At 43.7% G+C, this 20,723-nt stretch overlaps 2 protein-coding genes across 3 annotated transcripts; one reads left to right on the top strand and one right to left on the bottom strand.

The window, feature by feature from the left end:
• The first annotated feature begins 295 nt into the window (after window positions 1-295).
• Window positions 296-18,267, top strand: TRAF3IP3 (TRAF3 interacting protein 3). 2 transcript variants are annotated; one of them, XM_067310794.1, is made up of 16 exons: window positions 296-627; window positions 3,849-4,263; window positions 6,328-6,466; window positions 7,131-7,188; window positions 7,416-7,440; window positions 7,884-7,913; window positions 8,196-8,291; window positions 12,270-12,341; window positions 12,611-12,751; window positions 13,698-13,835; window positions 14,084-14,219; window positions 15,020-15,082; window positions 15,506-15,565; window positions 16,133-16,281; window positions 17,713-17,826; window positions 18,026-18,267. In XM_067310794.1, the coding sequence occupies exons 2-16, from the start codon at window positions 3,919-3,921 to the stop codon at window positions 18,107-18,109; spliced, it is 1,650 nt and encodes a 549-aa protein (XP_067166895.1). In that variant the 5' UTR covers window positions 296-627; window positions 3,849-3,918; the 3' UTR covers window positions 18,110-18,267. The 2 variants fall into 2 exon arrangements, with proteins under 2 accessions (XP_067166895.1, XP_067166894.1); XM_067310793.1 differs by lacking the exon at window positions 296-627 and adding an exon at window positions 634-948.
• A 784-nt stretch (window positions 18,268-19,051) lies between these two features.
• Window positions 19,052-20,392, bottom strand: C25H1orf74 (chromosome 25 C1orf74 homolog). The gene has a single exon (XM_013950484.2). It carries the CDS (start codon window positions 20,390-20,392, stop codon window positions 19,568-19,570), a length of 825 nt encoding a protein of 274 aa, XP_013805938.2. The 3' UTR covers window positions 19,052-19,567.
• Between the last annotated feature and the right edge of the window lie 331 nt (window positions 20,393-20,723).

Raw genomic sequence — 20,723 nt, forward strand, 5'->3', positions numbered from 1 at the left:
ACACAGCCTTCACTTCTCTATAAAGACCTTGATGATTTCTGCCCTCCGTGACCTCTCCTCAGCTGCTAAAATACACTTTTTCCAATCTGCAAGAAGCCTTAAAATAATAGCATTACTGTACTTCCCTAAGTCTGGATTCTTTACCCAAAGCAGCTTGGAGAGATTCAGTCACGGTGTGCCACAAACAACTCCTTGAACCAGCACTCAACCTCTGAGTGAGACTGATAAAGGAAGATAGCCCAGAAGATAGTTGCTGGCCCTAATAGCGAAATTGCAGCCTCTTGCATCCGAAGATAACCCAAATGCTGTACTGAGCCGGGTCCAGCACTGCCTTGCACCTAGCAGCCTCTTCTCCCATGCTACAAATTCAGAGCAGAGACAGGAACCAGGGTTAGGCACTGCGGCGGCTTATACATTTCCTGTTTTAGAGAAAACGAGAAAAAAAAAAAAAAAGCTAGAGAGTAGCAAAATGAAGTTGCTGGAACGAAGATGACAGTTGGAGCATGTTTGTGCCTGATAACCTAGTGCTCACCCTCTCCTCCGCTGAAGCTTCACAGAGGTTGTGGAATAGGACCGGACTTCTTACTTTCTGTTCTTCCACTTTGGGGCTGGCATTACAGGACAGAGGTGAGTGTCTACAGCTCTGGGGCTGGCTAGAGACGGACAGAGGCAGCAGGCTGGCATGCTAAAAGGCGGTAGCGTGTGCCTTTTTTCCCCTGCTCTCAGCCTACATGATTGACACTGGGAGGTTGTAACGTGAACCAGCAAGAAGCTTTTTTTTGGTTTGGTTTGGTTTTTTTTTTTTCCCCTTGAAGCAAGAAGCGTAGCAGCTTGGAAAGCAAAGATAAAGGACACTTTTTTTAATTAGACAGGGTAACTTTGGGTGACAGAAGAAGAAAATAAAATATTAATTTGTCAAGAAGGCCTCAACAGTTTGCTCAGCTTGGGGTAAGTAATGGATTGTGTATTTTTTTATGCTTCTGTCTTGCTTTTTGTTTAACCAAATACATTATCAAAGCTTTTCTTGGGATGCACAGTAACAGGATCTGCAGACCACAGAGGTGGAGCAGGTGGGACAGTGACTGAGCTATTTCAGATGGGAAGGGTTTGATGGACCAGGCCTCTGAGCCATGAAGGGAGCAGGATGTATGAGGAGCAGTGCCTAGATTCTGCATGTGATTAGGTCATTTCTAAATTAAGAAAACTAAGCTGAAAATGCTTTTACCAAATCCTGAAGAGTTTGGATTGAGTTTGGCTGTATATATAAATTTTGTCCCAAACCAAGGAGTTCATACCCGGCTTCAGGTTTTAAGGAAGGTTTCTTGGGCATATGCCAACACCCCACAACTTGTACTGCTTTGTGAAGCTGTTTGCCAGACCTTGCCTTGCCTGCTGAGCTAAGGAAAAGCACGTGTGTGAGCAAGAAGAGAAAAGGCCCAAAATGAACATGATGAAATTATTGTGGTGTGGACATGAAAGCTGTATGGAAATAATGTGTTTCGCCTTTTATAGCCCTAGACTTCTGCAAAACGTATTACAATAAGAAACATCTGAAAAGTGAAATACTGTTGGGATCATTCAGAAAATTTAACCTAAATTAGAGACCCTTCAGAAGCTATTAAAAGTTTCAAAGAACAGAATATTCAAACAAATATAAATACAAAAAAAAAAAGAAAAGAGTGCTGTCTAATCTTTCAGCAAGTGGTTAATTTCAGCAATATCTTTGAAGCTTCATTTTCCTGACTGGCTGGCTGAGCATTTGAAGCAATATGCTGGTTGTCAGTTTGCATGCATTTCCTCTGTTTAGAGGCGAGAACTATTCTGACCATCTTAAAAAGGCTGTTCTCATTTTGAAAGGAAGCCCCTATAAAAAGGCAGCACTGGTAACATGCTTAGGTTATGCCACATTTAAAATAAAGCCAATAAAAAGTATTACAGAGATGATTTTAAATACAAAAAATTTAAATTCTTTTCATTAGACTCAATGACTTCTTAATTGCTTGAGACAAAATGAGACAATGAAATTTTGTTGTTTTTGTTTGACAATGAACAAGATTTAACCTGGATTTTCTGAGACCAAAATTCACTTTTTTCATACTCCATCCTACATTAATATGATTTACTAAATCAAAACAAAAAAGCCCGCATCGCAATAGTTCTCAGACTCAGAATTGATAACAGATACAAAAGCGGGTAGAGAAAATTAGCAGGAGCACGGAAGGCCTGCCGGGCATCCGAGTGATCCACCACTCGGAAACCAATCATCTTTCATTCTGCCAAGCTTTGAGAGCAGCGAGCTGTAAGACACTGAACTAGCAGAGACACATTTAACAACTGTTACCAACAGTTGCTATGAAGGTCTTGCACATAGCTTTTACTGTTACGCCTTTAGCGGCCCAATCCAAAGACAAAAGCCCCAGCATTTTGATGTCACAGCAGAAAAGAGGGTGACAGATGGCCTTGCCTTATAAAGATACATGCTGTTGTCACTGCTCCCTCCAGGTGCACGAAATGCTTTAACATGAAGGATGACATCTGGAAGAGATTTTCTTCATTTCCAACCTCTGGACCCTGTTATCAGACAATAATCTAAGCAATACCTGAAGTTTCCCTCAGCCCAATTTGTGGTGTTGTCACAATCCCAACACAGCTATTCCAGTCCTCACTTACACCAATATAAATTAGCATCAGAAACACTCACTCACACACTAAATTGGGGAATTTATTCCTATATGATGCAGAACAGAAGGTGATCCAACTTTAAACAAAGATTTAAGTTAGGAATTACAACTTTGTGCTTTGATTGGCAATTTGAGGTTCGCCAGTCTCACAAAACATTTTTGCAGAGTTTGGACTCTCACTGCATGCAGCCAAAGCTCTCTTTTTCTGTCCCCTGGGCCAAGAAGGATTTGCTGTTTTTTTCATTGGGAAAGCTGCTGGTTCCTAACAGTTTTCAAAGAGAGATGGAACATGCTTTTGGACAAAAGCTGGCTGAATGCAAAAGGTGGAGATGGTGGGGGGGCTGGCAGCAGGTGGGAAAGGGTGCCTCAAGAGTTAGCAGTCATCTGAGCCAAAGCATTGGGGAAGGGGAGGGAGCAACACAGAGATTAAAAAAAAGAAGCACTCACTAGCTAGGGTTTTTAGAGACTGGGTACTTAGACTTCTTGGGACTTTTCCAGATGTTCCACTGAAAAATATCCTTACAACACTATAACATGTTTTCAATGTTTCAGACCTCTATGCACACAGAAAAGGCAACCATCACTAAGAAATATATGCAACTGCTTGAAGAGTAAATTACACAATAGCAAACCTATTTTTGGACATACCGAGAAAAAAAAATTGGCAAAATAAGCGTACACTTAAAAGAACTTTATTAAAGAAATAGCAGCAGCCATTGTTCTTCCTGTGTTTTCTTTAGGTTGGCTAAAGGGCTGTAAGCAGAAGCAGCAATGAAGTTCAGAGTGCACACACACACAAAAAAAAAATAGTCTGAACAGCAGAGGAATTTTATTTCAGCAAGAAAGCAGTTCTCCCAGAGAAACTAGTGGAAGCAACAATGCTTGGATATGAAGCCAGCTTCATGAGGTTAACTGTTTTTGGAATTCTGTTCCAGGCATTCCCCTGGTTTAGCATCCATGTGATTGAGGAGTAAAAAACACAGAATGTGTTTTACATAGTTGATACGTAGGAGTTCACAGACAACAGATTTCTACAAGAAAGCCACCTTTATCCACTTGATAAGAACTCCAGAACTGGCGTCCATCTACAAATATCTCACATTTATTCAATTTCAGAAATAATTATTATCTTCATTTGAATTGTGTCTTTTTCCTTGGTTTCCTCAGGAAGGAGCATCCCAAATTGGACAGGAGAGGAGGTGGCTACAGACTAGCAAGTTTATGTAGTGCTGCTGACATGATTAGCCAACCTGAAAAGACACCACAACGGCACAGGCATTCAAGCGAGAGCTACGATGAGAAGTGCGAGCGGCGGCATGAGACACGCGAGAACTTGCGGAGGCGAAACAATGTGACCACATGCCGGCGCATTGGGAGACATAACAAAAAGGAAGCAGAGAAGCAGTGCCAGAGTCCCCGTCAGAGAGAGTTCCTGAGAAGAAGAAACCTAGTGACTGAAGAAAGAAACAAACCAAGGAAACCTCTCCTTGGAGCACAAGCTCCCCTAGGACAAGGGAATGAGACACATGTCCCCCAGGACCCCTCATCATGGGCGGATCTGAGGTCACCAGCTCCATTCCAGGTAACACCTGGCTCTAAGGGCAGTTAACTACTCACTATGTACTTTGCGCAGTGCCCACCGAAAGCAATAGGAGTCTTTCCACCGATTTCAACAGCATTGGGATCCGAATCAAAGTAAAGACAAAAATTGAGAATGCACTAACAGTAACGTGCATTTCTTTAAGAACTCTGGAGTTGACCAAGTTTACCCTTGGTCATATCACTCCCAGTGCGTTCCTCCCGTTTTCCAAATCCTGAACTTTTATAAACTCGAACCAGATGGAGACTTACTGCCATTTCTCCAAGTACAACCCCACATCTTAATTGCCAGATTACTGTTTTGCACTTACACAAATTGCTATTTTTACCCTTAAAAATTGAGCTCCAAACATTTGGTTTCCCTCTATCACCTTCACTGTCAGCAGTAAGTATGCAGGAATTAGGATACAGTCGGGTACTCATTACATACTACACACTACTCTGCTGCATAGCAAATAGTAACCTAGAGAAGCCAGTGCACTGAATAATACCAACAGAAAGACGCAATGCAGAACACTCCAATCTGAGAGCCAAACAGACTTTCCTTCTAAACTTATATCCCATGCAAACTGAATAATTTCCTCAGCATGTTATGAGTTCATCCTAGGGGCTTCACTGATGTAAGCAACCAGAGACAGCAGAATGCGAGATGACTGCAAAAGCGCAGGCACACCCTCAAGTTCCCTTCACAGGGCGAGAGGGTGGAGAGTAATTATTTACCTCCTGCTACCATCTGGTTCACTAAGTTTAATTACATGTTAGACAGCAAGAATCTGAAGCAAGCATTTACGTGCATATGGCCCTTGCGCAGTGCCTTCCACTCTTTGCTTCTGTGGTGGTAGCAACATGCTCATCTCTCATACCACCACTGTGTAAGGCTGTAGGGAGACAGAGGAGTAGGTGGGAAAAGGCATGCCGTTCTCCCCAAGCAGAGGAAGAACTCCACCGAGTGCACAATAGATACCTCTGCACCAAGGCAGCCAAATCAGAGCAGTGACACAAGCCAGGATCCAGCTCACTGGCACTGCAAGTGCTCATCCTTTCCAAAAAGGACTTGAGACACATCTGGCTTCTTTATCCCGATTGGGGCACTCTGTATTCCTCCAGGAGCTAGCAGGTTTTCCCCTTGCTTCCCTACAGGGCTTTTGAAGTGCTGCAGTTCACATCGCTTTAGCCAAAGTAACAAATCCTCATGGAAATAGCCATGGCTTCTCCCTGCATCTCCACTGATGCTGCTTGGTCTGTACTGTTCCCAGGTGACCAGGGTGCAAAGCCTGAGCTGGTCCACAGCCAGTTCCTCTCTGTTTGCTACCATTTCTTGTCAGTCTGTTCCAGCAGCTCTGCGGAGAAGGACCTGGGAGTGCTGGTGGACACCAAGTTAACCATGAGGCAGCAATGTGCCCTTGTGGCCAAGAAGGCCAATGGTATCCTGGGCTGCATCAGGAAGAGTGTTGCCAGCAGGTCGAGGGAGGTGATCCTCCCCCTCTACTCAGCCCTGGTGAGGCCACACCTGGAGTCCTGCGTCCAGTTCTGGGCTCCCCAGTACAAGAGGGATGTGGCGCTACTGGAGAGAGTCCAGCGAAGGGCTACTAAGATGATTAGGGGACTGGAGCATCTCTCTTATGAGGAAAGGCTGAGAGAGCTGGGCCTGTTTAGCCTGGAGAAGGGAAGGCTGAGAGGAGATCTTATCAACGTGTACAAGTATCTGAAGGGAGGGTGTTGAGAGGATGGGGCCAGACTCTTTTCAGTGGTGCCCAGTGACAGGACGCGAGGCAACAGGCACAAACTGAAACACAGACAGATCCATCTGAACATGAGGAAATACTTTTTCACTGTGAGGGTGACAGAGCACTGGAACAGGTTGCCCGGAGAGGTTGTGGAGTCTCCTTCTCTGGAGATATTCAAAACACACCTGGACGCAACCCTGTGCAACGTGCTCTAGGTGACCCTGCTTGAGCAGGGGGGTTGGACTAGATCTCCAGAGGTCCCTTCCAACCTCAGCGATTCCCTGTCTGTGACACTCACGCAAACTGCCGTGTTGTTTCAGCGCCCATGGAACCGCAGTGTGTTCCCGTATGCACACCACCAGCTTGGGCTCAGCACGCACCTCGGGCCAAGCAGCCTTCACTCCTGCACCGTTCCATCAGGAAACATCCCCAGCAAAGGCAGCTCCACAGACACTCAAGGTACCTAAGGGACAGGCTGCCTCACCAGCATTTGTCTTTCAAAACAGAACCAGAACCACAGTGCTTCCCTTCCACCTCCAAGTTTCAGTTGACTTGTTTAGGCACAGGAGGTTCCCATCCGCTGACACAGGACCATTCATTTGGCACCACCAGAAGACTGGGTTTTCGAGTTCTAGGGTAGCTTTCCTCTAATGCTAACTCCTCAGCTAGCAGCACCATACATATCATTAAGTTTTTACCATCCTAGTCGGAGTTTTTCTCCCCTTTGAACTGCAGGTTTTAAGAATATTTTTCTTTTGGAGGCATAAACCAACCCAGCCCACAGCACCACACATCCTGCTGTTGGATAAAATAAGACTCTTAAACAGATGTTTTGTGCTACAGTTTTCTTGCAAATTCCCTAGATTATCTGATAGGGTTGTGGGCTAATTTTAGTCTGCAGAATTATTTAATTTATATTTTTCTTTTCATCTGACCATGAGATTTTTCCTTGCTCCTTGTCCCTATTCAGTTGTGTTACTAGATGCTGTTTAAACAGCTATTCTCCAACCCAGAAATGACACCATTTCTGAGATAGTGTAGATGCATGCTCAAGCAGAAAAGTATTTCTTCACCCCTTGGGCTGAGGGAATCAGGCCCATATCCTTTTGTTTTCTTTTCACAGGAACTCAGACACTTACAAATTCAAGTGCAAAAATGAAAGACTCAAGCCAACAGACAGAGTAAGCCTGTTCTCTCCTCCTTTTCTGGACTGTGAATTCACAGATACCTGTAAGCCACTGGCCTTAGATGAAAAGGTCATATATATTTCATGTTAGCATAAGCTTTAGCTGTAGAAATATTCACAGTCTCCTTTGGATGACGGGTAGAGGCTGATATCTACAGCTACGGACTGATTCAGAAGTCTGTATCACATCATCTTAGTAACATACATTCTTTTTTATTTTAGTTGTGGAATAGCAGTTTTAAATAAGGTAAGCTAAACACATGGATAACAACTATGCTTGAATTCCTGAAAAAGAGTAAGATTTGTTTCTAAGATTTCCGACTGGAACACTGACTGATGCTAAATTTCTGCAGCTTTTGTTTGTGAAAAAAACTGTTACTGTAGTAAAGAAAGGCACTCCATTTCAGAGATATCAATTGTTTCTATGCAATAACTGCCCTGATTTGATATACTATACGACAAGAATGGCATAACTCCAATAGCGTAAGGAGTTACAGAATATATTTTCATTGCCCTGGAAAAAAACAAAAACAAATAAAAAAACAGTATGTTATGTTTCTAATCTATTGAGTACTAAACTCAAACTCATGCTATTAATTTCAATTTATTTCAGAATGTTTGAAATTTGTAGCCAGTTTATAAAATGGTTACACCAAATGATCCTATAGTTTTTAATATTTTCCCTTTCAGGAAATAGTGCAACTTTCCAACTACCTGAAGGTACGTACCAAATATTATAAGCACCTATCTAGAAAGTAGGTGATGAAAGATTACATGAATGTTTTTTGTTGTTTTTTTTTTAAATGAATGGGTGTTTTGTGCCCAGTTTTAATGTGGCAAGGAAAACACACACATAAGCTATTGAAGCCAAGGACCCATCTCAAACATACCAAACAGTGCAAACACTAATCATGAGTTGTAGGAATGAAACTGGTTAACTCTAGGTACTGAATCACACGTGGAGCATCTATTAAAAGACAGGCTTTCCTATTTCATCTGCAGGAGGCACTGCATCGGGAGCTGTTGCTGAAGCAGAAGATGGTGATTTTGCAGGAGCTTTTCTCCACACTGCTGCGAGCATCAGAAAAATCCTGGCAGGTACCAGACAACTGTACTAAGCGATTCCAGCTGGGGCTGGGACTGAGATTCTGCCTTGGCAGGGCCTGGCTTACATACAGAAGCAAAAAGAACCCACATGTCTCATTCTATTTCTGATAGCTAATTTCTAGCTCTGCCTAATCTTAACTCTTTAGGGGCTTGGAATGTTACAAGCCTAAAATTCAACTCTATTTGCTAGAAGATAAGATGCCAAGCAGAACTATTTACCTGGGCAGGGGGGCACTACTTTACCTTCCTTTCTTGTTTCAGCCATCTTTCTTTTCAGGGCTGGCTGAATACAAACTCAGAAAGAAGTTAAGGTTTTACTTTTCTTGATTTTTTTCATCTGTGTCTCCATGTTTGATGGAAAGTTTGTTACTAGATTTATTTTTCTTTCAGATTGACAGGAAGTATAAACTTCCCCCCCCCTTTTCTTCTTTTTTAAGGTTTTGGGTTTCCTATACTTGCTTTTCACAGTGTTTCTTAAATAAAAAGCAAATGGAAGTTTATAAGTGAAAAAGATCGGACTGAACCAAACAATCATCTTCTACCATCTTTTCTGCCCCAGTGAAGACAAATTTCAAATACTTTGTTGAAGTGACTTTTTTGGCCAAAATAAAAATTTTAGGTGCACATAAAACATTGCATAGGTTGGGGAGCTGGCACAACAAAATATATATATATATATATTTTTAAACTGAGAACACAATGACCAAAGAAACCCCAGCCTTTTTGACATGCTGCACCTTACTCAGTTTCCTGCTGACAAAGAACAGCAGAGACATCCTCTGCACACACCACTGCCTCGGTTCCTTCATGAGACATATTTTCAGTCCCAGACACAAGTCAGAAGACCCAATATTGCAAAGCTCTTGAACACCTACTTAACCTTAAATGCACTGCTGAATCATGGCCCTATATCTCACTATTTCCCACAGCTCAAACTAAATCCTCTGGTCAGCACTGACGCAGGGCCCATTTTTTGCTAGAGATTAGGAGGTGAAATTAAGGTGATGCACTTTATGATTCATTTTATGGTGACACAATATTTTATATAAGAATATTAAATCAAATATTAACATACATTTTGTTGTGCCATAACAAATTAGCAGTACTAAAGAAAAAAATGGTCTGAAAGTTCTGTTGGGGCAGAGGAGCAAATGATTGGGTGAGATGGTGTAAAAAAATTGTGTTAGATGTACTGCGGTTAGAAACTTCCGCCTTCGCTTGCTTCTTCAAATATAATATGAGCAGGAAAAAACACTGACACACACACACTGCAGAAAGTAGCCATGAAACCTCAGATTAGAAACAGGTGGGTGCATTTTGCTTCTTGCTATCTCTGCTATAGAAAAGGGACTTTGCTGCCGCCTCTACATTCAGCCTTTCATCAGAGACTAAAAATTAACTTGCTGCTGGCCTTGTAGCCAACAAGGCAAACAAAGCAGAAGCTACATACTGAGAAGTGATCCTTTGGGAGCACCTAGAGCACACAGCGAGGGAGGCAGGCTAGAGGGGGAAAGGGGCTTCCTCAGCAGATGCTGGCAAAGGAGGATACAGACGGGTCATATGCCATGGGCTGTGCACCAAATGTCAGTTATCCGTTCCCAGGCCTAGGTGAGATGCTAAATATTGGTGCAGCAATTTTAAACTCCAAAATATTGGAAAGGATTAAGAAGTGTGATTGCAGATACATGAATGACCTGGCAATAACTTGTAATTTGGCCAGAGTAATTTTTGAGAGCCTGCTTCTTGTGTTCATGAGTGCTTCTGGTTTGATGGAGCAAGTGAGTACTCTTTAGGAGGATGGGAGTGTAGTTAAACTGAAGAGTAAATCCTTTGGTTCCTTCCCCCTCCCACTATTTAACTTCTAGGTTAAAGACACCTACGTACCAGAGATCTGGGCCTTTGTTCTCCCATCTGTTGTAAAACTTGCTTAGGTATGTATTGATTCAAAAATACTGAAATTGTCAGATGAAGGAAGCTAAATAAGTCTCTTATTAAGAGTAATTAGTTTTGAGCTGCAGTCATTCTTAAAGAATGAAATTAAGATTTTTCATACATTTTTTCCCCCCTTCCTGGTCTCTAAAGTTGACCCTGACTTTTGGAAGTACCTTACAATCCTGCAGAGGCTTTTCATCATTTCCAGAGTGTTGCTACTACTTTCTGGATCCTTTTTTCTAGCGCAAGCATTGCGTTTAGGCAAATTGAAAGCATTCCAAAAACAGCACTTAAAATTGTTGCTTTAAACTAGCTATTTAAAATGACTAAGAGGCAGGAGTATCAGAGAATCTACCAATCATAGGACAACCAGAACACTACAACTGTCAGCCAAAAACAGTTTTAAAACACACATACGTCACTTCACTGACAGCTGTAGAGAAATGCAGCAGAGGAGAGAGTTTTCAGCCAAAGGTTTTAGAGCTGCTCATTCCAGTAACTTTAGACTCTGAAGAGGAGGGTGATATGCAAGAGGAGGCATATTTGGAATGCGTTAACCCTAATCTTTCCTCTGACTGGATTTCAGTAGCTATCTTCAGGCTGTCTGTCAAAGCTTAGTGCAAGGATCCACAAGTAGTGTTTAAAATACAGCTGTCACCCGAGACAGTGATGGTAGCTATAGTCACAGTATTTTCTTACCAGCCCCTTTCAGGTGGATAACCGTTAACAGGCGGGTTGGACCAAAATTTCCTAGCATAACTTTTCTGGTCAGAGGCATAGTTTCTTACGTCCTCCCACATATACGCATGTAAACTCACTCACCCCTCACTGACACAGCTGTTCTGGTAAAAGCCCTAATAGGCAGCTTATTCCATTTAGGGAAATCTTTATGCTGTATGTTCTTTTGCCAATGTATAAGCTGCTATAAGTTTGCCAGCACATTTCTGCTCTCAAGTGTAGGAAGGGCTTAGTGCTCAGTTGCCTTGTACTTTGCAGTCATTTACATCTGTGCAGAATGGCCATAAAATGCTACCACCCTCTTGAAATGAACCTTTGCAAATAGCAGAATAAAATGAACTGCAGAGGAAAATTAGATATATCATACAAAAATGCTTTTTAAAATTCCACCTACATTTTAAGAAGATATAGCCTTTGGTTTTTTTAAGCTGAACCAACAACTGAACTCAGAAGACTGACTCTTTGGGACTGTAAATTTACCTCTGTGCAAATTTAAACAGTACTATAACACTAGAGAATCTGGTTTTGCTTAGGTCTAACAGTTATTCCTATAACATCAAAGAGTTACTTATTCAGAGGCTTGACTTCAAACAGTAGCAAGAAGAGATGATACTGGCATTCTCAATATCAGTAGTGGAAAAAAGCCTACGTGAACTCTTTGCTAGACATTTTATGTGAATTTGCATGCAGGTCTGGTTTCACAAAACTTAAGTAGAAAGCCTGACTAATACTGAGGTAAGATTATAACAGGGAAAACAAATCATCATTGTTGCCCTCTATCCCCCTGCCCAGCTGCAAGATGTTGCAATGCAGACCCAACCTATTTCCTAAGGAAACCAGTAACACAAGACGTTACCAGCTGGAGCTTTAGGCAAAGAATGCTGCAGGGAGGAACAACTATCAACCAGGAAACAAGACTGTATGTGGGGACAAGACAGCAGCAATGCTTAGAATAGATTCAACCAGACTAACTTGAAATCACTTTGCTATTAACTTCTCATTTCACTGCAAATATCCGCACTCCTGTAACCGGTGGAACTGCCTCAAGAGAGTTTTTCAATATGTAGAAGTTTTACTTCCCCCGTATCCTATTTATTCTGAGATTGCAAAAGCTTATTTGAAATCTAAGTGTTGAAAAGATTTTGATCAAATTTAGCTATAATATTAGATAGAAAAGGGAGAAAGTGAATCAAAACACAAGCCAACAAAACACTGTATTTTCAAAGAGGAAATATTGCGCAAGTCATGATTCCACACACTGGTCCAACTGTTGGTTTGTTTGGTTTTTTTTCCCTCTAGGGTCAGCTAAATGAAGATAAACTGAAGTGTAAACTTAGGGCACTTGAAAATCAACTGCAGGCCTGCACCCAGGTAATCTATTTGACTCTGTGAGAACCAAACATGGATTAAGAAATGTGTGAAAATGAAATATGGAATCACGCAATTAGGTCAGGTCTCAGTTTCTAAAGAAATCTGATCAGATATGGATCTGAAAACTACTTTTCCTCTTTGCTGAAGCAATGCTTCTCAGCAAATTAGCAGTAGCATTTACACACTCTGGATTTACTAATATTCAGGTTTAGCAAGAGTAGGAATATGTCAGATAAGACCCTTCAAGAAGTTTAATTCTTCATTTAAAGAGCTACTCAAAGGAGTGTGTGAAGAAGATCCTCATAGAGATGGAGGACCAAAAGCAGACCTATGAGCAGAAGGCAAAAGAAGCTCTTCAGAAAATGCTTGAGGACAAACTCCAAGCAGAACAGCAGCTGCAAAACTCTCAGGTAAGAAATGTTTTACATCTTGTTTTGCTTCAGTCTAGTTTTACAGCCGCCTCATTTCAGTGAAAGGAGATGACTAATTTACCATTGGCAACAAAGATGCAAAATTAACATGTTTTAGTTACTGAGCAAAGCCTCAAGCAGTTATCCCCTTAGTGGCAAACTGCTTTGGGATATGTTTGATAACCTGTGCTCATTTTGTGAGCCACACATTGGGTTATTAAAAACAACACACAGCTGGGGAAATATGCTGCTGTTTGGCAGTTTTACGTGTAATCCCCTCTTCTCCATGATACCTCAGTCCCCTTCCCTCCTCCCCACACACATGCACAGGTAACAAGCTACAAACACATCAAGTGCACAATGAGCTCTCTACAGATGCTTTTTCTGAGGTGGCTCTTTCAGACAAAAATATATTTTCTGCAAAAAGCTTCCTATGGGTCAAAAAAATTGCCAATTGTTATTTTCAGAACAATAAATAAATCATATCCCATGTGGGATGCTACTATTACCAGACCTCTAAATCCACACAGAGGCACAAAAGTTCAGGTAATGCCCTCCAGTATACCTACAGTAGTTATTCTCACCTCTGCATGAACAACCCAACTGTCACAGTAAAACCCTTCTGCCTATTTTCAGGCTGTCCATCAGGTGGCATCACAGTCACATGCATTCCGCTGTTACATAAAGCAAGTTAGCATAATCCTTTTTATTACAGATGCAGAGAGCTGCCCTCCCACTGCTTGCTCCCTCAGTCTGACACCATGCTTACAAGCACAAGCTAAGTTAAAATGAATGAGGTTTTTTCCCCCTCAGAGCGAGCGCACACAGAGTTACACCAAGTTTAATCAACCATTCCGGTTCTTTCCCATTGGTATTTCAATGCAGGTTGCTGCTATCAGCCCCACACTTAGGAAGTTAATCTGCAGGTGTTCGCTTTCTTCCCTAGAGATCCCTGGCAGTTACAAAAGAAGACTGTGCCCTCTGGAAAGAGCACTACGACACGCTGAAAGCTGAATGGACTGAGATGACCAAGGCACATACTGAGCTCGAGAATAATCTCCATGTTTTGCAAAGCAAACTGCAAGTATGTTAGTTCTCTTGTAGGGGTATAGTATCCATTGCCCACAGGAATCCACATTTTCTGATTTGCAAATAGAGAAAACACACAGGTTTAGATCACTTCAAAAAAGCACCTTTGATAAAGCACTGCTGTTACACACAACCTGATTTCAGGCCCACATCACATGTTCTCCAAATTGTTCATTTATAAACCACTTACATGTAGTCCTGATGTTGTGGCAGTCCTGATGTTGTGGCTCTTCTCACATTCAGCGGGCAGACATGCAGAATGAACAGCTTCACCGGGCCTTGCATAACCTGGAAAACGAACACGCAGAACTCCGCCTGAGAATCAGTGCCTTGCAAGAGGACAACAAGCTTAAAGCAGAACATATCAGTGCAATAGAAGGTATCATGTGGAGAGGGAATATGAGGGTCACTCTCCCAAATGAATGGCAGATATACCTTTAAAGAAAATACTTTCAAAAAACACATTCTTAAAGGCAAGCACACATATACACAAAAGAATCTTTATTTAAATGCGTTGCACATCTCAGCTTGCAGAGAGAGTGCCTCTATTTTCTAAAGAGCTCCCGGAGTAAATAGTTTCCAGCTAGATTAAAGGAGTTTCAAAGAAATTAAATGACTTTCCTAGAAGAAAGGATAGAATGGGAGACCTGAAAAAAAACTCAAAGATGAGCCCTCAGCTTTGATGCAGACTTTTGCATCCTTTGGCAAATCTATCAAACAGCAGTAATGCAAGCCCACTCTCACATGGGTGGCGAGGCAGAAGCCATTACTATTTTGAAGTGCTGCATAGTGATGAATATTATCAGTGTATAAATAAATGCTGATGGTGACTTAAGGTGCCATTTCAGATAGAGATAATGAAATTCACACGTACTTCACATGACAAATTATTTGACAGAATTAATGAACAGTAAATGGATGGCAGTCCTATTTTCATAATATAGTAAAGTCTCACTCAGATGTGTTTTAAAAGAAAAAAAAAGAATGTAAGGAGTACGAGGAAAAGCTACCATAAGTGCAGTTAACATCTAAAAATCATGTTTCTTCAGAGATGAAAGTTCAGTATGCCTCCCAACAACGTTAATTCCACTTTGCAAATTTGGAAAAAGCCAAATTTCCCTTACTTGCATAAACGATACACAGTTTTGCATCAATGTTGGTTTGTTTGTTTAATTTCAGGTAAATTGCAAAAAGAACAAAATCAGAAGATAACCTTGGAGGCAACAATCAGCCATTTGCACAGTAAGTCATACTCAGAAGTGCAAACTAAAAAGATACACAATTTTTGAATTATTGAGTATAGCATTGTTCAGCCTTGCCTCGCACAGTATCTTTGGTATAGACTTTATCCCAAATGCCTCACTGTATGAAACAGGCAAAACACCAAATATTTTTCAGTTTCTCCAAATATTGGTACTGGAAACCTAGCACTTCCTGTGGTCTCTGGGAATATGGATCTGGTCAGGAATTTCCAAGGAAGGGAAAAAAGCCACCAGCCCAAGGGAACAGTTTATTCTGAAAAAGTCATCCACTTTCTACCTGCCTTAGTTTGGATAAAGAGCCCCAAAACATGGAAGGTTTAGGTTAAAGAAGGGAGATAAAACACATCAAATGGAAGAATTTGTGAGAGTGCTTCAGATGATAACCAACTTTTTATATTCACAGATTTGTTACAGAACCAGACCAATGAACAGAAAACTCCAGAAGCGATGGTGCAAAGGAAAGGTCAGCAAACTTTGTAACTCCGATCTAGAACAGCAGTTACTCCTCTAACTGGACACAGAAATGTTAGAAGTGACTCTAAGAGAACTCTGTATTTGTTTAGCATAAATTTTTGTTGTTGTTGTTGTTTTTAATTGCACACAGCAGGTTATTATATCCTGCTGGCTAACATTAAAATGTAAGTGTATTTATGATGGCAAATATTTTGAAAAATAAATAGATTTCATTGCAAGTTCTGCTTCAGTTACTATGCCTTTTCTCCCCCCCCCCTTTTTTTTTTTTGAAGAAAATATATTTGAGATTGCAATTACAGCTGAAATTGAAGAAAGTAATATAAGGAGTTTTAACTTTCCCTCCCCCCATTTCTGACAACTGCTTAGAAATATTCCTCTCAAAAATGATCGTAGAGCTCTGCTGTGGATACAAGTTGATAACTAATCCAGCTCCTGTGGCCTCATCTATGTTGTAGCATGCAAATATTATCTCTAAATTGTGCTGAGTGAAAAAAAGATATAAAGTAAACTGAAAGCCTGGATCTGTTTCTCATCAGAAGCCTGACTGTTTTTCCAGATCAGGTTCTCACCACGCAGACCCCACCTCTCACTCCTGCCACAGAAAAACAAAATGCTCTGTTAGAGCAGCCAGAGGAGGAGGAAGAAGAAAGTCTGAAGGATGAGATGCAGAAAAGGACATCCCAGCTTACAGCAAAGGAGAATGAGGTGAGGAAGTCACTGAAATCACAGATGAAGTTAAATTATCCAGCTAGAGAATGAGCTGCTATTGTAAATACTCCAAGAACAGAAAACATGAAAGCTCCTAAAAATAACCATACCTGCATGTTGTATCCAATAGTTATAAGGACTACTGTTCCTAAATTTTTACTCCAGTACCAACCTCAGCTAAATCCCAGACACAGCATCTGTGAGTAAGGCCAAGACACTTTGCATCCTTAAAAATGGGGCCACTGCTTCAGAAGCTGCTGTGGAGCCCTCCACAGACATCTCTATTCTCAGAGGCCAAAGAGCCTCAAAAGCCTTGCAGGGAAAAGCCAGAGCATTCGCTTTAACAGCTGAAGTATGGCCCTAGCACAAAGGAAGCGCAGAAGAAAAAGAAAAGGCTTACAAATAACAGGAACGGTCTGCTAACAAAAGCAATATCCATACAACCGGGCTACAAGAAATTTCAAAATTTTCTGATCTCTTACGTGCTCTTTCTCACCCAAGAGACTGGAAGCACAAACTGCACCCTCTGCCCAGACAGCAATTGTCCCGCAAAGTTTTTACAGTAGTACTTAGATAGCAGGGAATTATAAAACAAGGATTTATCTTACCACAGCAGAGCTTAGAGTCACTCAGAAGAACAGCTTGTCCTACTAACCCAACCTCAGTGAGTACACCAGAGCATCAGGTATTACTCGGCCTCAGCTGTTGAAGGGGGTGTGCAAAGCATAATCACAGCCAAAAGAAACAGCTGTGAGAGGGCCCAGCCACCCAGTCTCCCCTCGCAGCAGCTGCTGAGGGTTCTCCCACCACAGTGGAACCCAGGGGAGCCCGCATCTCCCTTGGCAGGTCATGTCGGTCACCAGGAAGGCAGCAGGCCTTCATGTCTCACTCATGCCGCATGGCTGGCCAGGACCCAAATCTGCAAGGCCCCTGGGTTTTGGGGCTGTGCAGGGTGACCGAGGCGCCTGCACGCCTCCTGCCTCACGGCATGGGAGGGCCAAAGGACTCTGCAAGTGCTTGCAAAGTCAGTGAAATTCAGAAGGAGCGTAGGAATGAAACCCTGCTGCACGTTTACAGTCCACTTCCTCCCATCCTGCACACAAGAATGCTATTTGTGCTCAGAAAAAAATAACTATTGCTTCTTTCTCCCATGTGATTTGAATGCTGCTGAAAGATGCCAGCAAAACAGTATGGGCCATGGGACGCTAACAGAGGGGCAATTGCCTTTTATCACCATGTTCCCACTAATACTAAAACTCTGCTCTGTCCTACATGGCATAGAGGTAATAGAAGCGAAAATTCCTCATCCTTACAGTGCCAATGCACTAGGATGTGAAGCTCTGCAACCACTGCATGAGATGTGGCAATCTCAGTGCATACAAAATGGACAGGATCCATCTTCCTAACAGTCATTTCCTTTGTTTCCAGTGCACAGAGCTGCGTTTGGAGCTGGAGGCCCTCAGTGACGAGTACCGCTCCTGCCTGACCAAATTACGCCAATGCCGAGATGAGCTTAATCAATTCCAGAGCAAACGGCCAAAAGTAGGAGGAGTTCCTTTCTCTGGGTCCCATTCACTATTGCAAATAGTGCGAGTCCCTTCGGACTGCAGCTGCAGATGGGTCTGGGAAAAATTGTTTCTCATTTATTTGGGCAGTGCAGAAAGATGAATGAACGTCTATTAGAGATGGAAAGTTTCTTCTGCCTACCCATTTCCCAGTAACGCTTACTTCTCTTTTTCAGAGACAGCATGGTAACTGGATCCCTCTCCTAGTGTTGGCAATAGCAATGGCTGTAGCAGCTTTCCTAGCAAATTATGTACCATAAAGAACCTTTACAACTACCTCACTTCAGGAGCTGACTTCTGCTTTAAAAACAACTGCAACAAGCCCTCACTGCAATGTACATTCCACTGTTTTTATACTTGTTTGGTTTATATTTTGAGCTGGTCTCACTTCAGACAAACTCCCACGGTTCTAATAAATGCTGTGAGATCATTCCTTCCTCTTTGCTGGTTTGTTTATTCTTTTTTTAATTGAAGGTTGCATTACCCAGTCTCTAGCTGTACTGATGGGCAACAGCCGCTTAAATTGCCCCTTTGAGGATTGAGTGGGACAGGAAGGACAGGTCACAAGGAGACTCGGCATCTCATGCATTTAAGAACCACATTCCCTGTTTTTCATGCCTAGGCAGCTAGAACATTTGTCCAAGCCTTTCTCACTTTCTAGAGCAATTGCTGTAGCTGGGTTTTTTTGCCAGCTCCCTAGCTATTTTGTGCTCCACACAAAATACTCATTTGTCTCAATGGGCTGGGGGCAGAGGATGTACAGTTTCCTTCCACCCTTTTTTTTCCCCTCCCTATGCAGAAGATATTCAACACTGGACCATCTCTACTGGTGTCTGAAAATAGACTGCGCTCAGGGGGACTTTTTAAACACACTCCTCAGTCCCCCAAGTTTCCTGTACTCCTCTGTGTAGACTCTCTTACCTCCAGCACTCCCTACTTAACCAGATTTACCTCCTTGCTCTTCCCAGCCTGTGTGGTGGCATCTCCATAGGCTTGTCCACTTTCCTTTTATTGTCAGCACCACACTAATTCAACAGATACCAGTTTTTTAAGCTCCTTCCAAAGCTGCACTGTGCTGCTTTTATGGCAGCACGCATCCCTCATTCAGCATAAGCTCAGCTACAAGGGGGTGCATAACACTACATCACACATGTAATAAATGTTATATGGAGTCTACAACAAACTTCACATATCCAAGATAATGCAATCTTACAATTTTATTAGCCTTCAATTGTTCGCAATAAATATCCTGATTTTGCAGAAGGTGAGGCATACAAATGAACTCAGTGGGGAAAAAAAGGGCAGAAACCCACAGCTTCCAGTGTCCTGCACTGGAATTCCCTCCATGAAGTAATTCGCTCCATGAATGAGCGGGGGGGATGTCTAGAGTGCTGGTGCAAAAGGATCACTTAAAAAAAAAAAAAAAAAGTCTACAGTCAGGATCCAGACTGTAAAACAGCTGTACACATATGCATTCATATACTGGTCTTCTAGGAAATGCACATATTTAATTCACAAATGGCCTAAGAGGTCAGAGGCCCAATATAGCTACAATTTATTCTTTGGTGCTTCAGTTTATGTTGAAAGGAGATGGAGCTCTACAATTTCAGGGGCTTCCTGAGATAACTTCAGGGGGATGCTCACCTCTCAGGTGGGAACTGTTTTTCTCACATCAGTCCCTAATACAGGTGAGAAATGGATTAAGTACAAACTCAGTCTTATAAGGCAACTGCTGTGAGAGTAACCACCTCACTTGAAATGCAGAGATTTGCAAAATCATTCTGAGTACTGAAACTGTCCTTCAGGTTGTCGCACCAGGCATCCACCACCTCCTTCATCTCCAGATAGAGGTTTTCTGGGATGCTGAACGAATAAATTTGGACCATGAGATCATCTCTTATCCTGCAGCAGGAGGCCCGGACGGTGAAAACTCTCAGCGGCGTCAATGCCAAACAGTTCTCAAAGCCATCCTCCACTGCGAAGGTGTAGGCAAGCGGGTAGCCCAGGAGCACCCCAAACACGGTGCAGAGGTTCCAGTCAGCAGCGCAAACCTCGCTGGAAGATACGGGGCCGGCGGTTGCCTCCGCGGCCTTGAGGTGCGCCAGGAGAGCCGAGAGGTGGCCCTTGACGACGTGGGCTGCCGAGGTGCCGCAGAGCTCCGGCTGCGCCCGGGCCGCAGACACGTCCACGAAGGGCGGGGGCTGGGCCCGCAGCACGGCCTCGAGGCGCCGGGCCGCGCGCCCCGGGTGCAGCACCAGCACGCTGCCCGCCACGCTCAGCAGGTGCAGGCGGCCGGGGGCCAGGCCGGCCTCCCGCAGCCGCCCCAGGTAATCCCGCAACTGCTCGGCCCCCGCCGCCCCGCAGTCGTAGAGCAAGGCCGGCTTCAGCCCCGCCGCCACCGCCAGCACCTCCCCCGCCAGCTGCAGGGCGCGGGCCGCCGCCGGCCGCCGGCCGCCCGCTTCCCCCAGCCCCCGCCGCGCCGCCAGCACCAGCCGCGCCGCCGCCAGCCGGCCGCCCCCCGCGCCCGCCTCCCCCGGGCCCATCGCCGCCCCACGCCGGAGGTAAGCCGCCACCTCAGCTCCTACCGCTTCCGGGGCGGAGCGCCCTTCCGCCGGCAGGCCTGACGCGCGGGGCTTTAACGGCCGCCCCTCACCTCAGCGACGGGCCCGGCTCGCAGCGCCCTCGCGCGCGCGGGGCCCCAACGGCCGCCCGTCACCTCAGCGACGGGCCGCGCTCGCGCAGCCCCAACGGTCGCCCGTCACCTCAGGGCCGCGCTCGCGCAGCCCTCCCGCGCGCGGGGCCGTAACGGCCGCCCGTCACCTCAGCGACGGGCCGCGCTCGCGCAGCCCTCCCGCGCGCGGGGCCCTAACGGCC

Source organism: Apteryx mantelli, chromosome 25 (assembly GCF_036417845.1).
Source record: "Apteryx mantelli isolate bAptMan1 chromosome 25, bAptMan1.hap1, whole genome shotgun sequence".
In the NCBI taxonomy this organism is placed as follows: Eukaryota; Metazoa; Chordata; class Aves; order Apterygiformes; family Apterygidae; genus Apteryx; species Apteryx mantelli.

Bases quoted from the DNA above. Each gene is read 5' to 3' on its own strand.
- TRAF3IP3 (XM_067310794.1), top strand. From the start codon at position 3,919: ATGATTAGCCAACCTGAAAAGACACCACAACGGCACAGGCATTCAAGC. The intron at 13,836-14,083 runs GTATGTTAGTTC...TCTCACATTCAG, and splicing joins TTTTGCAAAGCAAACTGCAA to CGGGCAGACATGCAGAATGA. The intron at 17,827-18,025 runs GTAGGAGGAGTT...TCTCTTTTTCAG, and splicing joins TCCAGAGCAAACGGCCAAAA to AGACAGCATGGTAACTGGAT.
- C25H1orf74 (XM_013950484.2), bottom strand. From the start codon at position 20,392: ATGGGCCCGGGGGAGGCGGGCGCGGGGGGCGGCCGGCTGGCGGCGGCG.